Genomic DNA, 16,437 nt, shown 5'->3' on the forward strand with positions numbered 1-16,437 from the left:
CACGCTGAGCACCCAGTCTATAAATAACCTTCCAGTTGGAGCTCAGTTGAAGGGTCAGGACAGCTGAGGAAGTGGGCCGTTCTAGGATTTAGCTGGTGCTCACATTGACTGTGCACCTAAACCCACTTTTCCAGGCTAGAAACTAACTACTCTGCTGTAAGACAATTCATTTTTGTTAGATCTGCTGCCCCTTACAGGCTCTTTTAATACCTCCTGTCAGGAACGATGGCTCAGCCAATAAACCCAGCGGACGAGCCCAGGTTATACCAGCAGACTCTGCTCCAGGACGGCCTGTATGATCTGTTGGAGAATGACAAGCTGGTTGACTGTGTGCTGAAGATCAAAGACAAGGAGTTCCCCTGTCATCGCCTGGTACTGTGTGCCTGCAGCTCGTACTTCCGCACCATCTTTCTGTCTGACCTGGAGGAGAGCAAAAAGAGAGAGATTGTCCTGGAGGATGTGGAGCCTGGTGTCATGGGACTGATCCTGAAGTACCTGTATACCTCCAAAATCAATGTGACGGAGCAGAATGTCCAGGACATCTTTGCTGTTGCTAACATATACCAGATTCCCTCTATTTTCACTGTGTGTGTGTCTTTTCTACAAAAACGCCTCAGTCTCAGCAACTGCCTGGCCGTCTTCAGGCTTGGTTTGATGCTAGACTGTCCCAGGTTGGCTGTCTCTGCTCGAAACTACGCTTGTGAGCGTTTCCAGCTCATCTCCAGAGATGAGGACTTCCTCCAGCTCCTTCCTAGTGAGCTGGCGGCCATTTTAACAAATGACAAATTGAATGTAGAGGCAGAGGAGACAGTGTTTGAGGCTTTGATGAACTGGGTGTCCCGAGATAGCGAGAACAGAGAGAAAGAACTTCCAGGTTTACTAGATTGTGTTCGTTTGCGTCTCGTCACTGATGATTTTCTGAAAGAAAAAGTGGAGAAGCACAAGTTGATTTCATCCAACCCTGAGCTGCAACAGAAACTCCAGCTGGTTAGGGATGCTCGTGCCGGCATAATGCCCGAAGTTAAAACAGGCAAAAGCAAGAAGGAGGACAGTGAAGCCGAAAAAGATGGAGGGAGTGAAGACAAGGAGGAGGAAGAAAGTCTTCTCCCTGGGATTCTCAATGATAACATGAGATTTGGGATGTTTGCCAGGGACTTGATATTGTTGGTAAATGATGCAGGTGCTGTGGCCTATGACCCATCAGGGAACGACTGCTTTGTGGCATCAATCTCCACACAGATACCTAAGAACCATGTAAGCCTGGTCACCAAGGAGAACCAGGTCTTTGTGGCTGGGGGATTATTTTTTGACGAACAGAACAAGGATGATCCGCTTTGCTCCTTCTTCCTGCAGGTAAGAAAAGTGCTTGATAAAGTTTTTAGAGCAAAGAAGATGAAAAGTTCTAAAAGATTAATAAAATAAAAACTCAGATCAGCCCTTCCTAAGGTAATCTAATAATATGTATTAATTGAGCAAAAAAAAACAAAAAATGTTTAATCTACATGAATGAAAGAACAAGAGTAAGTAAGCATGCAGAAGCAGTGTATGAAAAATTGCTTCTACAGGAATTAGAAAGTTAAGTCAACAAGTGTGAGCACCTCCATAAAAACAGAGGTTTGCCTGTTTGCTGCTCTGGAGCATTCAGGTGTGTGTTAACACAATGCCAAAGAGGAAAGACATCAGTGGTGGAAAACATTCAAGATAGCTGCCAATCTTCCCGGGAGAAGATGTTCCAGCAAGTTCACACTGACGTCAGACTGTGTAATGCTCAGACAAACGGCAACAAACCCAACAGCTACATCTCTAGAGGCCTTAGTGAGGATGTTATATCAACGTTCATGGCAGTGTAATTAGAAAACGTCTGGACAAGTATGGCTTGTTTGGAAGGAAAAAGCCTCTTCTCTCTTAAAAGAACATGGCAGCACAGCTTAGGTTTGTAAAGTAGGACACGTTTGGTGATAAAACACAGCAGCACGTTTGATGAAAACAAAACAGCGTATCAGTACAAACACCGCATAGCAACTGTTAAGCACGGTGGTGGAGGACTGATGATTTGGGCTCGTTTTGCAGCCACAGGACCTTGGCGTCTTTCAGTCATTGAGTCCACCTTGAACTAAAGTTTAGCTAAAGTTTAGCTGAAACTGGGCCATCAACAAGACAATGATCCCAAACACAGCAGCAAATCAACAACAGAATAAAAAAAATATATTAATAAAGGTGTTGTATTGACCCAGCTGAAGTCCATATCTCAACGGTGAAATGAGGAGTGGACCGAGATTCCTCCACAACAATGTGAGAGACTGATAACATCATGCAGAAAAAGGATGACTTTTTCACACTCTGCTTCTCTATTTTCGCTTAGCTTTGTTCAATAATGACACCGTGTGATAGATCATGTGTTGTTCATATCAGGCTGAATTTCCCTAATTTCAATTTTGTTATTATTATGTCCCGATACGTAAAGTCCTAGAACAGAAAGAGGGTGTACTTTTTCTTTCACATGACTGCAACTCATTCACAAATGTTTGACTCCTGTGACCTCAGTACGACCCCGTCAGTGCCGACTGGCTCGGGATGCCTCCCCTCCCGTCTCCTCGCTTCTTGTTTGGACTGGCTGAGGCTGAGAACACCATCTTCGTGTTGGGAGGGAGGGAGCTGAGGGAGCAGGAGTGTACTTTGGATTCAGTTCTGGTCTACGACAGGGAGTGAGTAGAGGATCGGATAGTTCCAATGAAAAAATAAGAACGAACTCCTCAAGATGCAATTCTGAATAATCTACTTGTTTGTGTGGTTTATTTCTCACAGATCCTTTAAATGGGGCGAGTCAGAGTCACTTCCGTACCCAGTCTACGGACATGCAACGGTATCACACAATGAGTTTGTGTATGTGATTGGGGGAAAGGGAGACAGCAAGTAAGTATAAGTATGAAAAATGATAATCAAATCTATTTGGGAAAAGTTTGAATACAGAAGGACTGATCTCTTAATCCAGAAAAACTAGATACCCTAATAAAAGTCATATAAAGGAATTCAAGGCAAAAAAAAAAACCCTCTGAAGTTACTGTGTTGTTACTTTTAATAAAATAAAAAAAAAAGGAGCTGTCTGAAGAAGATGTGTGCATACAACGCCAAGAGATTTGAATGGAAGGAGCTCGCTCCCATGAAGACTGCGCGCTCCTTATTTGGAGCAACTGTTCATAAGGACAAAATATATGTGGCGGCAGGAGTCACCGACAGTGGCCTGACAGACACTTTGGAAGTGTACGACATTGCTACCAACAAGTGAGTTCTTCCGAATATAGAGCTCAAATCATTTTCTAAGTTGCTCTTTTTTTTTTTTTTTTTTTTTTTTACATTATCCCATGTTTAATTCTGGTAGTGTTTTCCTTTTTTTCTTAAGCCATAGTGTCAGATCTACAGTTTTAATTCATACTCAAAAATACATTGCAGCCTCCTTGATGATTACAGATATTCCCCAGAGCTAACTTAAGTGTTGAACAAATGCTACCCTCTCAATCAATCAAAAATTGACCTTCAAAACTGAATGTTGAACAAATAGAATGTTTTTCCTCTTTAAGGGAATATATAGAATTACTTGGTAGCTGCATTATAAAAAACATTTCGCTAACAAATAGTCATTTAATTTAAATTTAAATACATCTCATCTGAAAAAGCAGGGTAAAGGTTGCCCATCCATGTGTCAACACAGAGACAAACTAAGGTTTCTACAATAACTGTACTGTGGTTTACCCAGACTTAATAGCTGTACGTGTGTGTGTGTGTGTGTATGTATTACATGTTGCAGGTGGTCAGACTTTGTGCCATTTCCTCAGGAGCGTAGCTCTCTGAATCTTGTGTCTTTGGCCGGTACCCTCTATGCTGTAGGAGGTTTTGCCATGATGCCTTTGGAGGACAGCGATGAGATCATTCCCAAAGAGATGAACGACATTTGGAGGTGCATCTTCACAAACACAGTCATTTCTATTATCGAGCACTTTGTGTTGGACATCACTTAAGAGAATGTAGTACGTTACATTCGTAGATTGTCCCACCAAAACTATAGCTGATTTGTCACATTTTGCCTCATTTTGATTGTAAACTGCATACAGGTTTGGTCTGATGACTGAAATCCCAAATCAGTGCGGCAGGAATCACAGAGTATTTGCTCTGTAGTGGTCGTAGTTTGTTTAACCAAAGATAGCTAATCAAAATGTTACTCAGTCCAAGTTTTACCTTTCTTTTCATAACATGTCTGTTAACCTCCTTAGGTATAATGAGACAGAGAGCAAGTGGATCGGGATCCTCCGAGAGATCCAGTATGCTTCTGGGGCCACAGTTTTGGGGGTCCGTTTGAACACCCTGCGTCTTACCAAGATGTGAACATGCCTCCAGCCTCCCGTTTGTCTACAGATATCTGCTTGGATTGACTGCAGCACAGCACTTAGGACAAATTTAGGGTCACTAACATCAAGATTCATTGTGGTGCGGTTGACAATGTTTTATATCTATCTTACACAACTTTGTAGATTTTTCTTTTTTGATTACATTTTTATAAATGAGTTACTACAATTAATGGACAGATTGTGACGCTTACCTGTTGATAACTAACATTTTTGCACTGAATGCAATAAAAGATTGAAAACTAATTCAAAGCTTGACTGATATGGAGACAAATAGAAGTAATAATAATAATTAAAAAAACAGCACACATGTACATTTGCAATAATATATCTATGTTGTTTAATATTGAAATGATTTCATTATGCTTTGCTGTGTTACAGACAGTAAACACTGGTCAATAATACAATAAAAGACAGAAAATACAGACTAATGTTATTAGCACCTCTAGACACTACTGTCCTTGTACTGTTTTTAGTATTTAATAGAGCTGAATGTTACAACTACTGCCTACACATGGGCTGTACACCAGAAGTAACTAAGACATACTGTAGTGTTTACATTATAAAGTAGAGAATCAGCAAATAACAGTACACATCATTATTTCTTTAACAGAGTGTAGTGTGAATAAGTATGGGAGATGCATCATGGAGGATATAATTCTGAATAGACAATGGCACTGGTGCTTTTTGTCAGATCTAGCTTTGTCCAAAAACATTGGGGGGGGGGGTCTTCTCAAAACAGATGACGAAACTTTCACATGCAAAATGATCAACATTCGTTTAACAATTTTGTTCAGGCGAAGGAGCCCTGAAGGTGACAAAAAAATAAAAAAATCAAAGACCCAGTTTATGGAAAACCAAACAACCACTCATTTCTGTTCTTTACGTAAATGATCAGTGACTTATTTAATCGTGTACAATTTCCAGTTTTCTTCACCGTTTCTCTCTCTTTGGCCGTTTTCCTGTTTTTTTTTTGTTTTTTTTGCATATTGAGATGTGCATGTCCAATTAATATCAGAGTCGTGACAGGTTTGGGTTATGTGTAAAATATGTAAAGTAATTTAAAGCACTGTGTGGCTGGAATTTTGTGAAAAACACTGGTGGTAACACTGTGCACGAGTCTCGACAGCTATATGGAGCTGAAGCAAAGAATTATATAAAAAGAACTCTAATAACGTGCATATATTGTTAATCATTTATACGACAATATATATCTGCACACTGGTGTATAATCTCAATATGAAGTACTACATTTTAGCCAACGAGCTAACAAACGAATTTAGCTAACAACGCCACTCATATTCAAGTGCATGTCATTTATTTTAAACATAGACCACAATCAAACAAAGCCTCAGCTTTTATTATAGTGTGTTATCCTTAATGTTTTGTTGGCACATTTCTTTTTAAAACACACAAAGACAGCCTTCTAAAAGTAGCTTTTAGCCTTTTAACCAACTGGTTGGTAGTTAATAAAAAAAATATGGCGCTTTGCATTTCTTTGAACTAATTATGTCCGGTTTGATTCTTGATTTGGCAAAAATTGATTGCTTACTATATCGGTGGGTTACTGCTCGGTGACAAAAATGGTATAAAATGTCATAACCAGTGTACAAGATGATGTTTTCAAATTCTGTTTTTTCTGGCCACTGCTTCGAAACCAAAAGATACTCATTTTACTGACATAGAAGGGAAATCCATATGATAATAATGTACCAGAATAGTGAAACTGGGCTTTTTCAAACATAAAAACAACGAGGCCATTAACTGAATGATCACATTCGTTCTGCTTTATTACATTTATGTTTCATTACTGTTTTTCTTACTTTTAGTTTTGTCAGTTTAGGTGCTCCATGAAATGAACCAAAATATGGGCTGAAAAAAAAAGCCAAACACACACACACAAAGCCAACAACAACACATACAATATTTTCTGACCAATATCCAAGTTTTTTGTAAGTCTTCCAAACATTTTTCCCAACATTTGAAGTTGAAGGCCACAAAATCAAATTCTTTTGGATGCAAAGCTAGCAGCTAAACCCAAAATAGCACATCCAGTAGCAGTAGAGAACTCTCCAAACAAAGAGCAACTTTCAGAATACTCTTTACATTTGTGCAATTTGTACCTCCTCTTCTCCACTTGTCTCCATCCCCTGGGAGTCAGAAATCAGTCTAAGCAAAACACCTTGAGGGATGTCTCATTTCTTAAAATGTACCTGCAGGGGAGAAATGCAAGGAGAGAGGAGGCTTTTTGGAGGAAGTCAAAATTCATACTGACGCAATGCTCAATGGTGGGTGGGCCTGAAGTTTGGAATTGTAACCACAATAAATCATGAGATCAGACACGCGATCAATCAAGGAATTTGATTGGCTGGCGCAGGCACAAAGCACCAGGATTCAATTCAGCAAGAGGTCTTCTCACAGTATATCCTTTCGGCATCAATAACGTCTAAAGGTGGTGTGCCACACTAATCCCGCCTTGTACACTGAATTCAAATCAAATCTATACCATGTCACAAACACCTTTGATGTTCATGTGACAAAACAAAAAAATACACCAGCAGGCGGCACCAACATAATCATCCGATGACGTTGCTGAGTCACATTCAACTGACATCTGTTCGAAATGATTGGTCTGAGGCGAATGTGTCTCGTTTTGGCAAATGCCCGTTATCTCACCTCCACCGTCCTCGTTTCTGCAAATCACCGCCCCGGTTGCATTTTTGGTGGGAGGGACTAAAACCAGAAGATTTAGGGATAAGCGTGGAAATGTGAAATGGGATAAGTGGAAAAGTTCAATACATGGCATTTGCCTTTAGTGCAATCAGTAAGGTGTCTTGGTGCCCACTTCATCAAAGACAACTTCTTATTTAACCACAAGGACGCGTTCACCTTTGAACATATCTAATGAATACAGGCCTTTGGCAGCTAGCCTTAATGAGGGAGAATTTGGCTGATTGAAAGACAATCCGCCTTGAATAAAAGACTCCTGTGCACTGGGCAAAAAATATCCCTTCTCAGTTACTACATGGATAATCTCTGCTTCTCTGCCATTGGACTGTAAAACACTGTAAAACATTTTTGTGTGTGCACAACACGAATGTCATCAATCAGAAATTCGGGGGCTCTGTAGCTTTGTGACAGCAATGAATAGCGAATATGCAATAAAGCCTTGCTCCAGCACAGGGATCATTTATTAAGACATATTGATAACACTTGTGTTTCGAGGCATTACTGTTAGTGAAACACAGTCAACAAGGATCTTGAAAACTTGTGGATTATATTGTACATGACATTATAACACTGGATACCCTATACACATAATGGTTGTTTAACTGGAACACCAACAAATACTTCATGGTGACAGGGACAGCCTGTGCCATGAAAACTACCCCCTCTGGAGGGTTATTTGAAAGCAGTCACCTTTAAACACACATCATTTCCCACAAGATGTTGCGATCGCTTATGAATTTAGCGAACAGAAACGGAAACAATGAGACGTGGTTTTTTTTTTTAGTGCACATTAAACATCTATGAATAGCAAATCAAATCAAACAGTGTGTTAGATTATTGTGTGTATTGAGCTCAAGAGCACAAGTTCTCTATCATCAAGGTGCACAGCAGAAACAAACACCCTCTTAAGCTTAAAAACTTTCCTTTTTGACAAGGCTTATAGTTCAGGGTGGCTCAGGTGACTCTAAAACATCACATAGTTATGCTGCAATAGGCCTAGATGGCTTTGGGACCTCCCATGATGCACTTTTCCCTCACTCTGTTCTCCTTTTCCCGCTATGTACATATAACATTACTGTTGTCACTAACTTGTGTTACTCTTTCTCAGCAGGTACCCCTGGTCTGGTGTTACGGTGCTTGTTGTCCCCTTTCCTGTCCTCTCAATCCCCAGCCAGGCGAGGCAGATGGCCACCCTTCCTGAGTCCGGTTCAGAGGTTTCTTCCTATTAAAAAGGGACTTTTTTTCTCTCCACAGTCGCCTCGTGCTCGCTCAGGACGGGGGGGGGGGGATTGGATTGAAGAGAAGCTTCAGTGCAATCTGTTGTTTTCCTTAGCGAGGCTACTTTTTTTTTTTTTTTTTTAAATTGGCCTTGTATGTATGAATTGGAGTCATTTGTAATTTAATGAACTGTATTTGATTGGATTCTAATTGGCTTGAATTGGACTGTATCTTTGAGGTGCCTTGACACGATATTTTGTTGTAATTTGGCACTGTATAATTAAAATTGATTTGAATTGAATTCCTAATTGGTGCCTTTTATAATCATCTTGCATACAGAAGAAATTTATGATGAAAGTACATGATAATAGCGTGAGCTCACAACATAAAAGAAATATGTCAACAATGGCTCTTTGCGGGCTCTGTACTCTCAAAGTCCCTTTTGTTAAGATGACGTTTCGGAACACAGAACACCTGCCAAAGACACATTTTTTGTGAAAAAACAACTGCATTTAGATCATTTGCTGTAATCTTTTTGCCAGGGAAACCCACACGCACAGCATCAGCAGATTTGATTGGAATAAGTGCCACAATGTCAGCCTTCAACCCGTACCAGCTGAATTGGAGAATAATTTGGCAGCTAACACTCTCCTAGATTTTTTCATAAGACATATCAAGCTCACAACTTGGTAACATGTAGAATTAATTTCTCGGGATTATGGTTGTGAACAAAGTCACAGATGCTTGTTTATGGAAACGGACTGACCAGAACACCGAGTTCGACGTTGACAGAGTTAATCCTCAGTGGAGGATGACGCACTCGACAACAGACAAGTTATTCTGCAACACAAAAGGCTCCGCCCTGACACCTTTGCAACTTACTGAGCACATTCTGATCCGTTTGGAACAAACGACACATAAAGGTTTACTGCAGTTTTTAACTTTTGTTAAAAATAATTTTTGTGTCAGTATTTTCTGAGTAAATTTAAGAGAAAAACTGAATGCAGTTTTTTTCATAAATCTGGAAACATATGGAAATATTTCTTTTGCTAATTAAACTCACCCTGTATCTGCATACATGTCCCTATTATCGGCTAGTGTGGCAAACAAATTCAAAGTGCATAAATCAGTAGTATTTACTACTATTTCTTCTCCTTTAACATCAGCTATCGTCACTATCCATAACACAAAAACATACAATTCCCTCTATTTATAAGGCAAATACACAAACTAAAACCACAGTATATAATTATTATCTCTTGGGATGGTGCTTCTCAAGACAGGGAAGAAGAAAGAAAAAGTCTAGGCAAGTATGTTCTCAGTTTCTTTCTTTCCAAAGTAATATCAGCTTCTCCAACGACAGCTTGAGCCAAACTATAAGTGATGTGTGCTTTCAAAGGAGGCTCATCTCATAGTGCGGGACTGCTAATAGGTTGCAGTTTACTTAATTGCCACAAGAGAGCAATAGTGCCCAACAGGGAGTCATTACAAAATGACTCTGCATATATAAAGAGAAGTCATTTGCTGTCTTCATTCTCCTCTGCACATTTAACTTTGAGAAAAACAATTATATCTAACTCCTTATTTTCTTCACTGATGATAATATAGTTCGCTTTTACTTACAAAATGTGGGCCATTACTATCTCAAACGATTACAAGTGTTTAAATTTGAGCTAATTTCTGACCCTGTGGCTCAGTCTCCACTAAGGCTAAAGTGGATTCAGTCACAGCCAGAATATAATTCAGTTACATTACAATCGAACAGCTCTAGATTTAATTTAAAGGGCAGTCTCAGACTGGACCCTGTACAAAAGCAGCAAATCAAAATACAAAACATGTGTTTGACACTTGTTTGAAGAAAACAAAGATAGAATGTACCATTGTTAAATAATGTCTGATGAGGCCCTTACCGTATACCCATGGTAGTTTAAGAAATTCATGTGTCTGGGGTAGACGTAAAAATTAAACAAAGGTGCTCAAATTTGCCTTTAGAAAAAAAGAAAAACAAAAAACTATTGCATTTACAAAAGCATTCACAAACTCCAACTTTCCGAAGTACCAGCAAAGACATGTGGGGGCAACATTCAACTGACTCTCCCTGTAAACATGAGAAAAAAAAGTCACAAGGAATAAACACATTTGATCAGTATATACAGGTTAATGCTACACTACAAGGACACCATTTATAGATAAAGTGAGCAGAAAACACATCAATAGTGCACAGAGACTCTTATGAGTATGAAACCGATGAAATGTCAGAAGAATTCTCATTTGCATTCATGCAGTGAGTTGAGGGAGATGACTGATGCCTGCCACTCTCATATCTGTTTACCACAAAGTGACAACGCTTAGCTTAATTTAGCTTAGCTTAATTTAGCTTAGCTTAGCTTAATTTAGCTTAATTTAGTTTAGTGTAAAGAAATGTCCAGAAATGGCAGGACAGGAGCTGGCTAAGTTCCATCTAACATCAGCTTTAACAAATAAACAACAGTTTGTTGAGACTACAGGAAGTTGTCGTGTCAAATATTTTGGAGAATATCTTGGATATCAAGGCGAAGACTGAGACCTCATGATGGGGATGAATTTTTACCTTGAGTAGAGGTTTTTAAAGATTTTCACGGACGACTACTTTCATGTTCATTGTTTTCCAGTTAACAATCTTTAACTGCTACTAGTATTAATTTCCATGTCAAATGAGAAAATTAGAAATATTGCAAGTGAAGCCCAGTTAAGTTTTACATTCAGTTGAAAAACAGCAATGGTAAAGATAGAGCTGAGCCCAAATTTAAAGCGGTTAATCTAAATCTCAATCCCCCACTGTGGTCACAATATAAAAAGGAAGAAATAGGTATTTTTCTAGGGAAGAGCTCCTTCTCATCAAAGGGAGGACATTGAGGAGGCTCAGGCATCTATCACAAGTGAGGTGTTTCTATGCATGTCCAACAGGAGGATGCCAGGGCAGGCCGAGGGCTCGCTGGACAGCTTAACCATCAGCCGGTTAGGTAACGCCTCACTTTTCAACCGGGGGAGCTTGAGGAGGTAGCTGAGGAGTTGGAGGTCTTAGGAGCTCAACTTGGACTGTTGCCCCAGCAACTCAAGACCAAAATAAAATGTGAAAAAAAAACCAGATGTATTTTCTGATTCGATAAACAAGTGTTGATTAAGGAGCTAAAAAGATGCTGGTAGATGGAAGTTTTTTTTTTCTTTGGACAAAGCCAGCTCAGCCATTTCCAGTCGAGCCTCAAATTTGATCGACAGATCTTTGAGTGGTATGGATTTATTTCATCCAGCTCTCGGCAAGAAGGCAAATAAGCACATCTCCAGAAATGTCAAGCCATTCCTTTATGAGAGCAGTATACTGGAACAGGTTTGTTTAACATCTGATTTACTCTGGCAGAGTACAGATTTCAGGGGTATTATACTGCATCACACTGCATGTTCACAAGTTTGATCAGCTTACACAGATCACTGTTTTCTAACAAAAAAAAGAACAGAAAGGAGCTCTTTTAGTGACAGGCTTTGTTGTGACAAAAACATTATCACCGTCAATGTTCTTTGAGAGATTTGGGCTATGGAATATAATGTGGGATTTATCATTTCACACAATGGGTTACATCCTGTATACATAAAAACTGCCCATTCCGCTATGAGAGCACATTTCTGTGAGCTTTTCTATCCTTCTATCTACTCATGATATTCTGCAAAATAATCTCACAAATTGGATTTAACAGGAAAATAAGGTGTATGTAACATCACCGCTAATATTAGGGTTCAACTATATTATGGGTTTGAGTGCATTAGGTCTTACTAATGAGTCACAGAAGAGAAAGAACAAAAAAACCCCACCATATTGTCTTAGTAGCCAGATCCGCATGAGAGGAGTGCGCTTGCTTAATGTAAGCAAAAGATGAGAATCAGCAATATTATCCGTCTCCTGACTTGGGGAAGCTCAAGCGTTAATTAGCTGATCTGAGGATTCTCACCAGCAGTCTCTGCTCTGCATCTCACATGCACACCATCAAACACAACACAGCCACGTCGCCACGCATCACAACTTCTCCAACGTCCTTTGAAGGTGCCACGAATTACACACGAAAAAATGAATACAGATAGGAGTACATTTTGAATATCATTGGAGTTAAATGTAAGGTGCAGGATAGATTATTAATGCTGTAATACATTATTTAACTATAGCAGTTTAGCTAACAGGATTTGGTTATTGGCAATGCCATATACACGTATATGTTCAGAGACAAATCAGCATTTGGTTATTGCTGGGTCAGACCATAACTGCTGGCTACATCTTGGCAGAAAACAAAAGAATAAAATTGACTCTAATCCTCATCTATCTATGAGCGACAAGTAAGGAAACTCTCCCTCCAGTTTTGTAAAGGATGCAAGAGTCTAATAGTTGTGCAAAACTCTGGAGAGATGTGTGTGGTGTTGGGACATTTCAAATTTAAACCAGTACAAATCTGTGAAATTCAAAGAGGAGTGAGGATGACCATCCTACTGGACTCTGAGGTCATCTCCAGTATTCAACAGAGTAAAAAAAGAACTATTTGTTATTGTTGTAAGTGTATACGTGTTTGTTATGAGGCCTCTACGAAGCCTTTTTTCTCAGTTCTTCAGGTACATCACTCTCCCATTGAGAGTCCTCACAAAAGCTCAAAGAAAAATAAAGAAACAAAAGTAACAAAAGTGCTTTCGATGCTACAGAGATTTGTTAGTTGTTGGAGTTCATCCTACCAGCAGAGAACAGGGGAGGTGGTGGGGGTAAATGCGGGGCTGGGGGCAGCGCCCCCATGGAGTGCAGAAGAGGCAGAGACAGCTGTGCGCTGTGGAGATGGTGGGGGCCCGAGGCAGCAGCGGGCGTGGTCACGGACGTGGTCACGGACGCGGCGGGAGGCGCCGTCCTCAGCTGGGCCTGACCGGAAGAGTCCGCTGCGGGGGAGGTCAGGGGCCGGTCGAGGCTGAGGGGGTCGCTGCACTCGGAAACCATGGGGTTGCTGACGCGGAAGCACTTCTCTCTGTGGGCCTTGAGCATGTTGGAGAAGCGGAAGCGCTGGCCGCACACCTCGCAGGGGTACGGCTTTTCTCCAGTGTGGGTGCGGCGGTGGCGCTTCATGTTGGGCCGGCTCGTGAAGCTCTTCCCACAGATCTCACAGATGTACGGCTTCTCTCCTGCAGGATGAAAGACATGGAAGGCTCTCCTCATGAGATTTAAAGACGCTGTATCAGAAGAGCTTGCCATGAGAAACCCAAAGCGAAGTATCACTCAACCCTGCAGTTGTCCTCAGTTCTGCTGACCTTTCTATTACCAAACAGAGCAGTGTTTTCATTTATGGGCTGCGACTGCACTACTTTGATTCTGACTGAATGTTCTCCATCAGAATTCCATCCAGCTGCAGCAGGCATTTGTTTTCCCACTATAAGCCACCTGCCCAGCTTGATGGTAAATGATGAATGGTGAGCATAAGGAAGAATTTAAATGCTGAGAAACTTTCATATTTCATTCAATAGCTGCAAAATAAAGCAGCACCAAAGGGACAATTTGACTAGAATCATCGGGGGATCGCAGACACATCTCCACAGTGAATTAATGCTGCTTTATGTCTGTTGGTTAAGTAAATAAGCAACAGTCTGTTTAAAAGTTGTTTTGTAGGTATTAGGAGAACTCTCTCTGCATTCAAGGCTGTACAAACCTTGTGAAGTTGGATACTGATTGGTAGCTGGTGTGTGTTTAGGCCAATGGAGGGGGCTGTTTCTAAATGCACAGAAGCAAAGCACTCTTCCATCACTTCCATGTGTCCTTTCATGCCAGAGTAAAGCAAATTCATAGATTTACATGGAAAAACGTTATACTGTACGAATTAGACAGTAGTTGCTTAAAATATGTTAAAAGACTGAATTTCACTGAATTACAGAGTTCACTGGCTTTTTGTTCAGGATTTTAAGGCAAGCGAAAGCTGACCTCAACTCCTGACACTGAAATGATAGAATGATGTGCTCTGATCATGAGAAACATTTTCCCTGGACAGTAGAATTTGCAGAACTAATGATGGTTAACTAAATTAAGAAGGAATAACAAGATAAAGGAAAACTGATCTAATTTTGTGACGAGCAAAGGTGCGTAGCTCTGCAGATGTCGAGGCTACAACCAGCTCAGAGAATCAGATTTTTGCTTTATGGATTGAAAGGCCAAATGAACAAATCTCCCACCATGGTTGTTATGGGACTGTATTTCATACTCATACTTTCTGGAGATACCACCCACTGTTAATTCAATTTGTAAACCACCAGCAACTCACCAGGGAGGTAAGAGAGCTGTATATGTACTCTGAAAACAAGTTTCAGAAGTAACTGACGTGACAAACTCAGAACACTGATTTATCGGCTTTACCATGACTTCGGGGAGAATAAAACAAAGCGTTGTCATTCAGTGGCATCACAACCGTAAAAGCCCCAAAAAGTGCAACAAAGAGTGACTGACCAGTGTGCGTCTTCATGTGTTCATCGAAGTACTGCTTCATGTTGAAGTCTTTGCCGCACCACTGGCACATGAACTGCTTGTGTCCGATGTGGATGCTCATGTGAGAGCGCAGCTGGTATTTGTATTGGAAGCGCTCGCTGCAGTTCTGAAATGGCACGTAATTGGTCACTTTGACACAAAGTCTTTGCAGTTGAGTATGAGAAGATGCAATTCATTTGAATCTGGGCGCTCCGACAGAACACGTTGTGGCAGATTTTAGCAATAAAATAAAAGAGTAACAAGGTGAAAACTGCTTATTCTTTGCCCTGCTGTGCAACATGTGCTACGTTCTACAGCTTAATAAGACAAAGATCAAGCCATTTTGTGAAAAACACATTTTCTCGCCAAGAGTTACATGATATTTGATACAGAAACAGGTTAGCAGCCTTAATGCTAAGCTAAGATAGTGTAAATGTAGTTTTTTAAGCAGTTTAGTTTCACTTCATTGACATGTACTACTAATGAGGCTGTGTATAAAGACAGCAAAGTGTTTAATTAATATAGTTTCCTCTGTCTGTTTATGCTGATATGTCTGGACATATTAGGACTTTCTTGACCTCAACGTGGGCAATTTTGACACCCATGCGAATCACATGGGAGCAGCAGCGTCAAGAAGGAGCTCAAACCTCACACTTGAAGGGTTTCTCTCCGGAGTGCTGTAGAGAGTGAACCTTCAGGGACATGCTGCGCTTGAACGACTTTCCACACGTCTCACAGGTGAATGGCATGTCCTTCGTATGGGCTGCACACACAAACACACACACACACACACACACACACACACACACACACATTACAAGATTACTTAACGCATTTCAGTACCAAACCAGCCTTAATCAAAAGGCAGCAGCTTTTTTTTTTTTCCATTGGCTAATTACAAAGCTGCAGACGACAGATACTCCCGTACTTCATAGCCTACATCTTTTTGCTTTGCATATTTCAGAGAGATTTTCTTCCAGCACAGGCACCCGATAAGTCAAAACACTGTAAAAAAAAGTGGCTGTAAAACATTTGTCCCACAAATGTCCATAAGTTTGTCACAGAAGTCCGATAAAAACCTCAGACAATTCTCACTAAAGCAGTAGAATATCAGTCTAAAACAAATGGATCAACAGCTGTAAGGGAAACCTAACTTGGAGTCATTTAAGATGCTTGTGCAGATTATCGGAGTGTGAGAGTACCAGAAAAAAAGACAACATTCAGACTAATTGCTCTCTTTGTGGCATGCACAGTGGAAAACATGTAGGTTCGGTACTGTAAGGCAGTAACTTACTTACATTAACATGAAGCGTGGCTAGACCCGCTGCCACACTACAGACCACAGCTTGGATTAGGACTCACACAAAAGGTGAAATTAAGGTTTGAAATTCCATATGTTAAATATTTACAATAAATGAATTAAAATAACACTACAAAAGTTAAATGAATAATAAAGGAATGTTGAATGCTGTGTTTAAAAACATTCATTTCTCTTTTACCAATAGATGCGACACTGGCAGCTGATCACTATCTTTTTTTACTTTTTCTATTTCAGTCGTTTCAAACTTTCGCATCTTT

The 16,437-nt window shown here is 40.3% G+C and overlaps 2 protein-coding genes across 3 annotated transcripts in view; one reads left to right on the forward strand and one right to left on the reverse strand.

Moving 5' to 3' along the window:
* Positions 1-63: 63 nt before the first annotated feature.
* Positions 64-4,451, forward strand: klhl40b (kelch-like family member 40b). Its single transcript, XM_072378070.1, has 6 exons — positions 64-1,353; positions 2,545-2,705; positions 2,806-2,913; positions 3,097-3,282; positions 3,806-3,955; positions 4,269-4,451. The coding sequence occupies exons 1-6, from the start codon at positions 226-228 to the stop codon at positions 4,378-4,380; spliced, it is 1,845 nt and encodes a 614-aa protein (XP_072234171.1). The 5' UTR covers positions 64-225; the 3' UTR covers positions 4,381-4,451.
* Positions 4,452-4,712: 261 nt separating this feature from the next.
* The window catches only part of zbtb47b (zinc finger and BTB domain containing 47b), a 29,231-nt gene continuing 17,506 nt past the window's right edge, over positions 4,713-16,437 (reverse strand). For both annotated transcript variants that reach the window (XM_072378069.1, XM_072378068.1), the window contains exons 4-6: positions 15,507-15,622; positions 14,842-14,986; positions 4,713-13,532 (exon numbers count right to left, since the gene is read on the reverse strand). In XM_072378069.1, the coding sequence (XP_072234170.1) occupies positions 13,075-13,532; positions 14,842-14,986; positions 15,507-15,622 (719 nt within the window). In that variant the 3' untranslated portion in view covers positions 4,713-13,074. The remainder of the gene's footprint in view (positions 13,533-14,841; positions 14,987-15,506; positions 15,623-16,437) is intronic.

Source organism: Leuresthes tenuis, unplaced genomic scaffold (genome assembly GCF_036924035.1).
Source record: "Leuresthes tenuis unplaced genomic scaffold, fLeuTen1.0.hap1 SCAF_24, whole genome shotgun sequence".
Taxonomy (NCBI): Eukaryota; Metazoa; Chordata; class Actinopteri; order Atheriniformes; family Atherinopsidae; genus Leuresthes; species Leuresthes tenuis.